Consider the following 11,816-nt stretch of genomic DNA (forward strand, 5'->3'; position numbering starts at 1 on the left):
AGATCTGAACTTAAAATTTACTTCCTCCTCTTTTCTTCCCCAACCCTCCCTATTCCCAACCCTCACTTCATCCTCGATCCTAATCCGTTCTCCTACCTGCCTCTCTTCCAACAAATGATTTTGCAGCTAAAGAACAAGTTATTTCGAAGTTTTCGAGTTATCCCCATCGCGCAGGTCAGTACCACTCTAACAAAGGCTCTTCGCGCTCAATTCGAACCTCAACGACAATAGCCAGAGCTGACTTCAGTTGCCTCTAGATCCTTCTCTATCAATCTCGTCGCTCCAACCATATTCTTTGCTGAGTGTGCCTACTTGGCAAGCTGCTGTCTCGATTGCAGCAAAGCTCTCTGTCCTGACGACTGCTAAGAAAGATGGAGACTGGTTTTGGCAATACTGGCGCGGCCTGCCAACGTTGTGTGAAGGCGCGCCGGACTACTACCACCATGTTGATCTCTGCGCTCTGGATGCAATGAGATCAACGATTCCTGGTTCTGCCCAATGGTTCAACGTCGGTACACATGACTCCAATAACCAAGTTGTGGCCATGGCCATGGCACCGACGCTTGCGGCGAATCCTCTCCACTGTCTTACTCTAGGCCCCTGAGTCCTCTGGGCGACGAAGTAAGTCACTCAATCTTGACACATGCGTCGCGAGGCTAACAAGACTTTGTTTTAGGATACCTTCCATATTCGTGGCCCACGAGGTTGCATATCATCTGGCTACAAAGGATAACTTCATGTCAAACTCAGGGAATGGAACAGTCAAAGTGGTGCAGCTCCCCGCAGATAATCTTTCTTAAAATTGCGGAAAAGATAAAGCTAACAGGTATTGGTAGTGTGCCGCCACCTTTCCTCACAGATACCGATCATAAGAGTCATCATTCAGACGTGTCGGCACAGCCATCAATATGGGTGATGCATTCCAAAAAATATAGGAGACGATGATTTTTGTTACAAGAATTATGCAAATTCAAGTTGAGCGCGATTGGAGGTATATATGGATGGATTGGTTACAGCTACACCCAATGCCCCACCATGGGAGGAGTAAATATCCTGTCAACTCCTATCACTCTATGATAAGGTCGCGGAATCTAAGAGACAAAACTTCCAGCTAACAGATAGTAGAAAGTATGTCCTCCTAGAACTAGACGAAGCAATACATCCCAACCTCTGAAAGCGTCATCGAAGGACAAGTTTTCCCGTTTCTGCCGGTGCTCTTGGCCAACCTGCTGGCTACGGAAGCAATTTGAACGCCCCGCTAGCTGCCTCAACAGAGCTGGCCAGAGTTTCAACTCGGTCCGGAGAGAAACCCAGACAGATATGGACAAGGTGCCCAAAGCAACTAAAGGAGAATCTCTTCGCTCGCAGAGTCTTTCTTCGCCCCAGCTCAGACGATTTCAGGTTATGAGAAAGCCGACATGCCAGCTTCTTTGACGACCTCTTACTCTCAACCCGCTTCCACCGCTCCCAAACATCTCAATTGGGGTTCCACCGAGGCATTCGAATAGCACCCAAACAAGAAGCTCTTCGATACGAAATGGAGAAGAAGCAGGAAACAATACCTTTACACGATCAGGCAAGCCTACAATGTTGCGACTGCGGAGGCCCTTAATGAAAAGCCACTCCTATCTCGAAGACTCCAAGCTTCGTCTAGACCATATGGTAAGCGATGCCCTGGTGGTTCGTTCAGGTTGTACTGACAAATCTCCAGTGACAACCGTAAAGCTGTTCGAAAAGTCCACAATCCTTTCGAGGTCGTGAGCTATCAGACTTCCCAATATTCGTACCATAAACCACCTCATGGTAGCCTTGTCTGGACAGCTGTGTCAGCCTTGCAGTGAACCCAGCCATTCAAGCCCAGTCGGTACCAAACGTAATGGTCTCTAAGTTGCTTAGACATACCGTGACTCGGATTTCGTCAAGAAGTCAGTGTCGAAGCCCAGCCACTTCATGATTTCTTTTTCGAGGGAGATGGGTGAGATCCAATCCCTCACCCATTTCCACTTCTGCCGCCAAGCATCACAGTTGGTGTGCCGACCGCAGAACCGAAACTCTGTCAACCTTGACCAGATCAAGTTGACCGTTAGTAACCGAAGTGTTATGGCTTGTTCGACCGTCGGCACTCCTGACTACGTCGATGCGCTTCGGGTCATCCGGTGAGTGTCTTGATGTTAAAACTTCCAAGAGTGTCTGTTAACGAAGTACAACAAGACAAATGCAAGATGGATCTTTCAAACTCAAGAAGTCAGTGTCGAAGCCCGCCAAAGTGAGTACAACATCAAAATTTCAAAGATTATCTGCTAACCAAATAGAACAAAGCAGATGTAAGATGGAGATTTCAAACTCAAGAAGTCAGTGTCGAAGCCCGCCAAAGCCAAGTACTTCGGCACTCCCGACTACATCGCACCAGAGGTCTGCGGGCCGATGAGATACAGCAGAGTCATTGCCAGGTCGTGGTGGAGGGACGAGCCCCCAACTCCGGTGTGGAGAACCCACGCTGGCCTCCCTCCACCACGGCCTGGTCAGTCACCAATGAAGGAGCGGTGCTGGGTAAGTTCCTTCATATAAAGGCCCGAAAAAAATACTCACTGACTTCTCAGTCGACTTCTCCCGGCTATAGAGGACGTTCCCGAATACGGCAGCGAACTCAACAGATATCCCGAACGCACTTCCAATCATCCAAAGAAAGTGCAATGATCAGATCTAGGAGAAGTTTCCACAAGCCCGGGCCGTACGCCAGACCTTCGGATTGGTACTGTACTGTACGTCGACACCAGGTCCTCTCTCGCCCGCACGCATTGCTGAACACTCGCAACTATTCAGCCCTCCTGCAAGCCCCCCGATTCCCCGCAAACCATGAGACTAGCTTTGAGAATGGGAAAAGTTCTAGCTGCCGCCGCCTGATGGTGTGAAATATAGGATTCGATGCGTGTTGGGTTATTTTCTGGCTCGTTGCGACGGTGGTATGTACTAGAGAGTAAAGTTGTCTTGTTTTGGACTGATGGTTCGTAGCACCTAGGAGCTCGTTGGTTGGGAACTTGGAGAGGGGCGCAGATGTCTAGCTTTTGTAATTGTACTAGATGGGTAAGTTATTGAGATTTTGGAGATGTGTGGGTGCTGATAAAGGATTCCAGGGTGCTTTGTACAGATACGGTGTGGGGTTCAGCGAGGCAACTCCAGTCATCTTGAAGGCACTAAAGCGACTTATTGAGATGGAACTTAGGTTGCAGAATCTGTAGATTACTTGTAATAAAATTTTATCAAATCTCCCCAAGTGGTATTCCCATCATCTACACCCATTGCACCAAATCCCATCCCATCACCCAATCGAATTCGTGATACTCTCCATCCAATCCGGATCATTCAGAAAATCAAGATCAACCATCGACGCATCATCAAACACACCATCTGTCGGGAGTAGTATATCTTCCGTTTCCGGCTCCATACCTAGCACAGAATTAGTAAACTCAACCTAACAAGAAGGAAGAAGACCCACCATCACCCTCCCTCGGATACGCCCCCTGCTGTCCGCCAAACTCCTGTCTCCACGTCCAGATGAAGTCGTATAAAATACTGCAAACACACGCACACACCATCAGCACACACTTCCCATTCAAAAGAAAAGAAGGAACGACAAACCTAGCACCCAACCTCGACTTAACCATCAAAACCGGCATCTCCCCCAACGGCCTCAGATCCCCCGAATGCCACACCTGACTAACCATCTTGGCGACCTTCCCCGCGCTATCCTGCGGCGCCACGCTACTCTTATTCGCGGCAATGATCGCAAGATTACACAACCGCTTCCCCTCTTCGAAATCGACGTCTGCCGCGTAACTACTTCGTAGAACTTTCAATAGCACGCAGCAGGCTAGGACGAAGATTTTCAATGGGTAGGAGGGCGCGTGGAGGAGGTAGTTGGAGGTCTGGTCGAAGGAGGTGAGGAGCTGGATGTAGGAGGTGGAGGTGCGGTAGGCTTTTAGGATATTGTGTTTGCGGGCGGCGGAGGAGGTCGAGTCGAAGAAGTACATGGAGGTTGTGTAGACGGCGGCGGCGGCGGCGTAGATTTCGTCGTGGACTGTCGGTTCTAAATCAGCAAGGAAAAGAAAAAGAAATTTGGGGATGGGGGGAGGAGGACAGGATAATTGGTCCCGGTATTTTTGCTTCCAGCTCTGCATCCTGGTTTCGAATTCGAGGAGCTCGGTGACCCATGATAAAGTGGGGTTTGTTTGCGGAGTGCCAGGCGAGAACGGGTCCCCGTTGTCGGTGAGGTCGCGGCAGACGAGGTTGGAGATTCGGTTGCAGTAGCGGAAGATGGCGAGTTTGAAGCGGAGGATGTTGGGGAGGCTGTACATGTTTCCGGGCTTGCAGGAGGCTTCGATGGTTCGGTCGAACGGGGTTGTGGGAAGGACGCCGTAGGTGGCTTCGATGCTGGGGTTGTTAGATTTTACGTGGTGAGAGATAATTGGGGGACCGACGACTGTGAGACTATGTTTGCTGCTGCCCATGTGAAGGCTCTTGTTTGGGAGTCGTTCTCGTCTGCGGTGGCTTTTTTGCCTGTGTGCGATCAGCTACATTCAAGCCCGGAGAAAAGTTATACCCACGAAGGAAATCAGTTGCGTTTAAGGGTCGGTGTAGTCCTAACTGCATTGCAGTGCTTACTGCGATTGAACTCAATGTGACTATCGTGTCATTCCACATAGATGGCATAGGGAAAGGCCATGTACAAGCGAGAATGATGGCTTGAACCATGGGTATCGTATATGGTGGACTCGAGATACTCTCCCATATTAACTTGGGTATCCATTCACATAATACGGGGAATAATAACATATCATTAGTGTAGCGTCGAGAAGCGATACTGATGATAACCCAGAAGAGGATTGTTCCTGAATCATAGTAGTCGTCAGGTGACTTGGCGGGGTTCAGAAATGGAAGTGCTGGATGGTAATGTTCGAAGAAACTGGAGAAGTTAGTGTATACAACTGGTGATTGGGATATACTTACATCTCGAATAGCTCATCAATGGTTTGTCCTGTCAGGTATGCCGACTGAATTGACCTTGATAAAGCTGCTCCAGGTCGTGGGCGAGGACTTTCGTCAATATGAAAGATACTCATAACAGATGGACCTTGAAGACCAGGGTTCTGATACTGGGGAGTCCTAGAAACAGTACGGCCCGAGACATCTTGTGAAGGAGTCCGCGTCAACATAGCTGGCGGCGTAGGTTGGGATGCAAAACTTGGAGGTACATGGCTCTGCTGATGCACGGAAACTTGAGGCGACTGCGGTGATTGGTTGGAGGACCCAGTAAAAGCTGATGTAAGAAGCTGGACTTGCTTCTCCAATTCCGCGATTTTGCTATCGAAGTAAGTAACTGCACACCCATGGACTGAAATCATGCATACCGACTCTTAGAGACCCGCTTGAAGTTTGTATCTCTGTGACAATCCAACCCTAACCTCATACACCTCGCACAATCCTCATTCTCGGTCCCCACACAACGTACCTATCTTTAGTCAGTGTACTGAATCTTGGCATGTGATGTGGAAACAAGCCTTTGATTGCCGACATGCTGTGCAAACAACCCGATTCGTCCTCGACGCACGCGGTCCAGGGGACGACGACCGTGGTGGCTGTTGTGCAGATTCGCTACTCATTGATATTTCAGCCGCAATGTCTGACTATGCTTTGCGTGTTCGCTCCGCGATGCTGGTGCAGAGGTGGGCGGGCAGATGTTGAGATGGAGCGAGAAAGGCTCGGTTGAGATTAGTGGGGTTGCACGTGATTTGCCGTTCTCGCTCCGAGTCAGCTGCTGACAGCATATTCAGAGAGATTCTGCTAGAGTTTCCGGCTCGAGTGAAGATCTTATTCTGGTGTCATTGGCAAAGACTATTCTTCTATATCTGTCTTTGTTTATGGTTTATTTTCTTTAGGGATGGAATAGGTGGCTAGACTTCTTTAAATGGGTGCGAGAAGGTTCTCCAGACATCTACTCCGGCCCATACCAAATAAGACTTTGAAGACACACACACATACACTCTTTCTGAGATGTAACGTGATATCATAAAGCTATTGCACTCTGTACTTGAACCTGATGTAGTCTCTATCATCGCTCTACTCACCACTTATTGAAACTACAGAATTATGTTGGTTACATCATACTCATCGACTAGGATTTAAGGCCGTTGGATCGATTCAAGACAGCATGTTTCCGTGAGAATTCTTGTCGATCAAAAGAAGATTGTAGAAACTTCCTCTGTCTCTAGCGCCAAGCCATTTTTATACGAACAAAGACTTTTGTTATCATCTATTCACGAAAATAAAAAAGCAAACGAGATATCGGTCTCTATCTACATTGATTTATCCTTGCGTACCACGTCTCATTTAATTACAGCAAGAAATCGATCGGCCATATCCGTCAATGGGCTCTGAGAAAAGGAAAAGAAAATATACTGCTTTTGCAACATCGCTCATAACCTCAGAAATATCTACTTCGGTGACAAATATAATGTTTATTTAACATTTCCATTAAAAGCCTTCAAAATGATCGCCAGCCCACGAAGACTCCGCTGTTGAGCAAGTAACTCCCCGCCTTGCGTATTTCGCTTATTTTCAGGGGCTGGAATCGGTAGGCTGCATCCACCATCGCTTCAGGGCTTGGCAGGGCAGGTCAGAGCAGAGCAGAGCAGGATCGAATTCTCCGATGTCTGCGCTGTGGCGCCAGTGTCACTGAAGATAAGTACTGGCCGGTTTGTGGGGTTGTACCGAGTTTTCAATTTTTATCCGACAGTCTGGGTTGTTGGTAGGATTTTTTTCATTGGGTTTTGGAGTTTCTTCTATCTTAATGTGATGGGGGTTTTGGAAAAATAGTGAATAAGTTATCTATTCGGGGATGTAAAGTAGTATGTATTATTTCTGAACGATTTTACTTGTCTAGGTAGGTATGCAAGGTGCAAAGTATCCTGCTATGTAGCTTTGTACCCTTAGCAAACTACTTATCCTGCGATTTATTCTTGCAGCTACACCGCACACTCGCTCGAGATCCTCTTTGAGTATCTTCCGCGACGTGCCTGTGTGCAACCTGGAATGGGCAGGTGATGATCGTTGTAATCTTACGCTCGCTTGTGCCGGCCAGGGCCTGTCCGTCTGTACCTGTGCCCCGCTGCTGCAGGGCCAAAAGCTTGCTTGCTGCAAGGACCGTAAGATTACAGTAGCTAGCTAGCTACCCCTCACTAGTGAGTGATCATGACGTTGTACCGTCGAGTACAGTACAGACTTTGTGTTTCTCTGATGAGTGTTGTTGTTGTTGTTGTTTGATGTTGTGTATGGATGGCTATTACATTCAAAGCAATTCTTAAGTTTTTAGATGATCTATCCGCTTCAATCACGAAGATGACCTAGGTACAGTACTTGCTCCAAAAAGTCGCGCAATCCGATCACGATCCCCAACCTCCCAATTTTCTTATATATTAACGAAACGCTTGTTCCACCTGCCCACTCTGGAATCCTACATAGATGATCGCCGCTTTCCCTCTAGCGTGCCGGGTGTAAGCACGAACGGCGAGCACATTGTACGACTTGATTGATCTGCTTACCCGACGAGATGCAATCAAAGAGCTCCATCCATCCATCACCGTCCTGTAGGTGCTGTGCTGTGCTGCTCTGCCTCGAGGGAGCAGATCGTCATTCATTATCTGGTATCGACCTCCTTCTTTTGGAAAGGTGAGCGGGGTGAGTGAGTGAGTGTTGAGGTATAAATACTAGAGTATTCCTGTTCTTCTTCCTTTTCTTTTCTCTTCTCTTCTCTTCTCTTTCCTTCCTTCTTAACGTCAAGCCAAAATGAAGGACATCACAACTTTACTCTCGTTGGCAGCTCTCCTGGTCGTGGCTGGTGCATCAGCCATCCCACCACCTCACTATGAAGTCCATGAGAAGCGAGAGACATTGCACCCGCGATGGACGAAACGGGATCGAGTGGAATCCCATAAATTATTCCCTATGCGAATTGGACTTACGCAAACGAATCTCAACATGGGCTACGAGCATCTCATGGACGTGTAAGTCCTTTCCCTCCCATTCCCCCATTTCTCCCCTTTTCCCCCCATAACATAGGTAACTCAACCTCTCTCGCAAGCTCCAACCCCACGTCCCCCAATTTCGGCAAACACTGGACCTCCGACGAAGTCATCGCCGCCTTCCGCCCCTCCCGCGAAACCGAAGACGCGGTCCGCACGTGGTTGATCGAGAACGGGATCCCCAGCACGAGAATCACGCACTCGGACAACAAAGGCTGGTTCGCCTTCTACGCCACCGCCGCCGACGCAGAGCGGTTGCTGCGCACCGAGTTCCACGAGTACGAGGACGCCGAAACGGGCGGCGTCATTCCCGGATGCGACGCTTATCACCTCCCCCAGCACGTGAGGAGGCACATTGACTATGTGAGTCCTGGGATTAAATTGCTGGCTCCCGTCGAGAGTCGCAGGAGTTTGCAGCGGGAGGTGGTGAGGGATGAGGAATCGGGGTTGGAGAAGAGGAATGCGCATGGATTGCTGCAGACGCAGGCGGAGGCGAACTGTACGGGCTCTGCGCCCGACGATCTCAGCACGTGCGATGTGGCCATCACGCCCGCGTGCGTGGCGGCGCTGTATCAGATCCCGCCTGCGACGACGACGACGACGAAGCATGCGAATAATTCGATGGGGATTTTTGAATCGGAATTGCAGTTCTACTACCAGAAAGATCTAAACTCGTTCTTTACGAATTTCACGCGGAATATCAAAAATGGGACGCATCCCGTGCCCGCGAATATCGATGGGGGCATGCAGAAGGTCGATGATCCGTATGAGGCGGGGGGAGAGGTGAATTTGGATTTGATGCTCGCGTATCCGATTGTGTATCCACAGACGATTACGTTGTATAACGTGGATGATTTTATCGTGCAGGCGAATCAGAATGATACTTATACCTTTGGGTTTAACACATTTTTGGACGCTCTAGACGGCGTATGTCACCCTTTCTTTCTTCCCCTTTCTTGCCCAAAACAAAAGAGAGAAGGGAAACTGATGCAAATACAATAGTCATACTGCTCCTTCTCAGCATACAACGAAACGGGCAACGACCCCTATCTCGATCAAGCGTACCCAGACCCTCTAATCGGAGGCTGGACCGGCCAACTCATGTGCGGGACCTTCAAACCGACCAACGTCATCTCGCTCTCGTACGGAGGCCAGGAATCAGATCTGCCTATCTCGTATCAGAAGCGGCAGTGTCTTGAGTACATGAAGCTCGGGCTCCAGGGCGTTTCGTTCCTTTTTGCGTCGGGGGATTCGGGGGTTTCGAGTGAGTCTTCTTTCTTCTTTTCTTCTCTATGTCCTTTCTTCTCTATCCCTTTCCTCCTCTTTCTCTTCTCTTTTCTTTCGAGTATAGAAAGATATAAATAATGATACTAACCCCCCCCAAAAGACTACCCCTCCTCAGCAGGCGGCATCGACGGCCCAACCGGCTGCCTGGGCCCCAACCTCAACATCTTCAACCCCACCTGGCCCGGCACCTGCCCCTACGTAACCTCCGTCGGCGCCACCAAAGTCTACCCAGGCTTCACAGTCAACGACCCGGAATCCGCAGTCTACGACCCGGCCGGCTTCCCCTATTCCGTCAACTACTCGTCCGGCGGCGGCTTCTCGAACATCTATCCGATCCCGAGCTATCAGGCTGCTGCTGTGGGGGTGTATTTCGAGAGTCATGATCCGGGATACCCGTTTTATAGCGCGTTGAGCAATGATACGGGGGATATTAAATTGTTGCCGGATGTGGGGGCCCTGGCGGGGGGTAGTGGGGGCATTTATAATAGGATTGGAAGGGGGATTCCGGATGTTAGTGCTAATGGGGATAATATTGCTGTGAGTCTTCTTTCCTTTCCTTTCCTTTCCTTTCCTTTCCTTTCCTTTCCTTTCCTTCCTCCCTCCATTCCCCTTTCCTTTCCATTCCTTTCCCATCCCCTTCTCCCCCTTTTACAATTTAGTAACGACATGAGAAACAGGTCTACGGAGGAGGCAACTTCTCCCTCTCGGGCGGCACATCAGCCAGCACGCCCATCTTCTCCGCGGTCATCAACCGCATCAACGAGGAGCGGCTCATTGCCGGCAAGGGCCCGATTGGGTTCTTGAATCCGAGTCTGTATGCTAATCCGGGCATGTTGAATGATATCGTGAATGGTGTGTATTTACCTTTCCTTTCCTTTCTTTGCTCCTCTCTTTTTTTTTGTCACTGTCTGTCTCTCTCCTCGTCGTTTCATGTAACTAGTCTTGTCTCTATTGTTGGGAGGGGAGGCTGGGAAGCGATTTCCTCTAGGACCTCCCAGAGGGATATTCTCTAATTAGCAAAGAGGCGATTTCGTTCGTTTGTTGAACAAAAATTTGATTTCCTTCCTTCCTAGAAAGGATAGGATACAGTCAGTCCTTGAGATGAGATAGATAGATACTAACAGAAAGAAAAAAATAGGTTCAAACCCAGGCTGCAACACGATCGGATTCTCCGCCGTCCCGGGCTGGGATCCGGTGACGGGGCTCGGGACCCCGAATTTTCCTAAGATGTTGGAGTATTATATGGGGTTGCCTTAATCTTTTTTGCTCTGTAATAGATTGTGGATGAGGGAGGGAGGGAAGTTAGGTGGGGAGGGGGAGGGGAATGCATGCATGAATTGATGATGAATTAATGAGAGGTTGAATTTGGTTGATGTGATGTGATGTATTGTGAGGTGACACGGATATAAAAGTAGGATATTTCAAGTGCGCGGCGGCTCTTGCTTTTTCATTAAAATAGTAGGAGGTGAGCTTTGAATCAACCTACCCAAGCTCTGGAAGGAAGGATGATTACAGTAGTCCTGAATAGATTATGCAAGGTAGGTGAAGATGGGATATGTTGTTTGTCGTCGTTGCAGTAGTCTGTTAAATATTTTAGCATAGGAGTGTGTTTCTTTCGAGCAGCAGCGGAGCACGTAGCCAGAACTAATTGTTTACAAGCTAAACAATTTCGAAGGAAACCTGCCCTCGAAAAACGAAAAGCTACCGGCACGTTTCCGAGCTAATTACAGAGACTTACCCCCTCGTAACATCACCAACAATACCATCATCCATCCATCAACAACCCAACCCACACTAGCCCCCCCCCGCCCCCCCCCTCCCTCAGCCTTCCCTTCCTCTTATCGATTGTAGGTCCCCATCCATCCATCTACTTACCAACGCAGCCTAATCCTCTCCTCTCTTGTTGATTACCAAAATTCGCCAACTACACACGCATATAAATTCTAACAAGCAAAAGCAAAAGCAAAGCTTCGACCGGAAACCAATTCGGCTGGCTGGCCGTCTGGCCGTATGGTTTAATATATCAAAATATCAACAAACAACGCTTTGCGCTTGGGCAGTAATTTTTTTTAAAAATAAAAAAATTCTTTAACTCGTATCCCCTTCAGGTGTAATGATCACCTAGAAGGATCACGAGGGCAGGGAAGCAGGCAGGTTGAATCAGTGTTGATTGACTAAAGAGCTAAGAAGACTAGGAGCTTGAGGATATACTCGAGCTTGAATGGAGCTAATCCCCATTCAGTCTAGTGTCACGCGAGATCTCGTGACATCAGACTCACCTAATATGGACCGTATTTCCAACAAAAATAAAAAAAACAGCTCGTAAGAAGCTTCCGATCGACCGTCTCCGACGATGAGCGAAATAAGAGGGGTTTAATGTTTTTGTTTTTGTCTTTTTGTTTTTATTTGTTTTCTAGTCCTTGTATTCAATTTTTTTCTCTCCTTTTTTTT

The 11,816-nt window shown here is 48.6% G+C and overlaps 3 protein-coding genes across 3 annotated transcripts; 2 read left to right on the forward strand and 1 right to left on the reverse strand.

Moving 5' to 3' along the window:
- Positions 1-1,587: 1,587 nt before the first annotated feature.
- LY89DRAFT_677608 (uncharacterized protein) lies at positions 1,588-3,239 on the forward strand (the record flags this gene model as incomplete). Its single annotated transcript, XM_018213690.1, has 7 exons — positions 1,588-1,662; positions 1,897-2,156; positions 2,212-2,266; positions 2,350-2,550; positions 2,601-2,762; positions 3,013-3,084; positions 3,135-3,239. 7 exons carry the CDS (start codon positions 1,588-1,590, stop codon positions 3,237-3,239), a joined length of 930 nt encoding a protein of 309 aa, XP_018062188.1.
- Positions 3,240-3,266: 27 nt separating this feature from the next.
- Positions 3,267-5,715, reverse strand: LY89DRAFT_789497 (uncharacterized protein). Its single transcript, XM_018223262.1, has 9 exons — positions 5,559-5,715; positions 5,409-5,509; positions 5,008-5,361; positions 4,605-4,963; positions 4,479-4,557; positions 4,139-4,431; positions 3,640-4,078; positions 3,497-3,573; positions 3,267-3,447 (listed from the first exon to the last, which is right to left on the reverse strand). The coding sequence occupies exons 1-9, from the start codon at positions 5,658-5,660 to the stop codon at positions 3,320-3,322; spliced, it is 1,932 nt and encodes a 643-aa protein (XP_018062189.1). The 5' UTR covers positions 5,661-5,715; the 3' UTR covers positions 3,267-3,319.
- Positions 5,716-7,824: 2,109 nt separating this feature from the next.
- On the forward strand, positions 7,825-10,658 carry LY89DRAFT_630884 (subtilisin-like protein). The gene is made up of 6 exons (XM_018211252.1): positions 7,825-8,060; positions 8,138-9,005; positions 9,081-9,342; positions 9,466-9,902; positions 10,043-10,217; positions 10,504-10,658. The coding sequence occupies exons 1-6, from the start codon at positions 7,843-7,845 to the stop codon at positions 10,620-10,622; spliced, it is 2,079 nt and encodes a 692-aa protein (XP_018062190.1). The 5' UTR covers positions 7,825-7,842; the 3' UTR covers positions 10,623-10,658.
- Positions 10,659-11,816: the final 1,158 nt, after the last annotated feature.

This window comes from Mollisia scopiformis, assembly GCF_001500285.1.
Source record: "Mollisia scopiformis unplaced genomic scaffold LY89scaffold_35, whole genome shotgun sequence".
Lineage (NCBI taxonomy): Eukaryota > Fungi > Ascomycota > Leotiomycetes > Helotiales > Mollisiaceae > Mollisia > Mollisia scopiformis.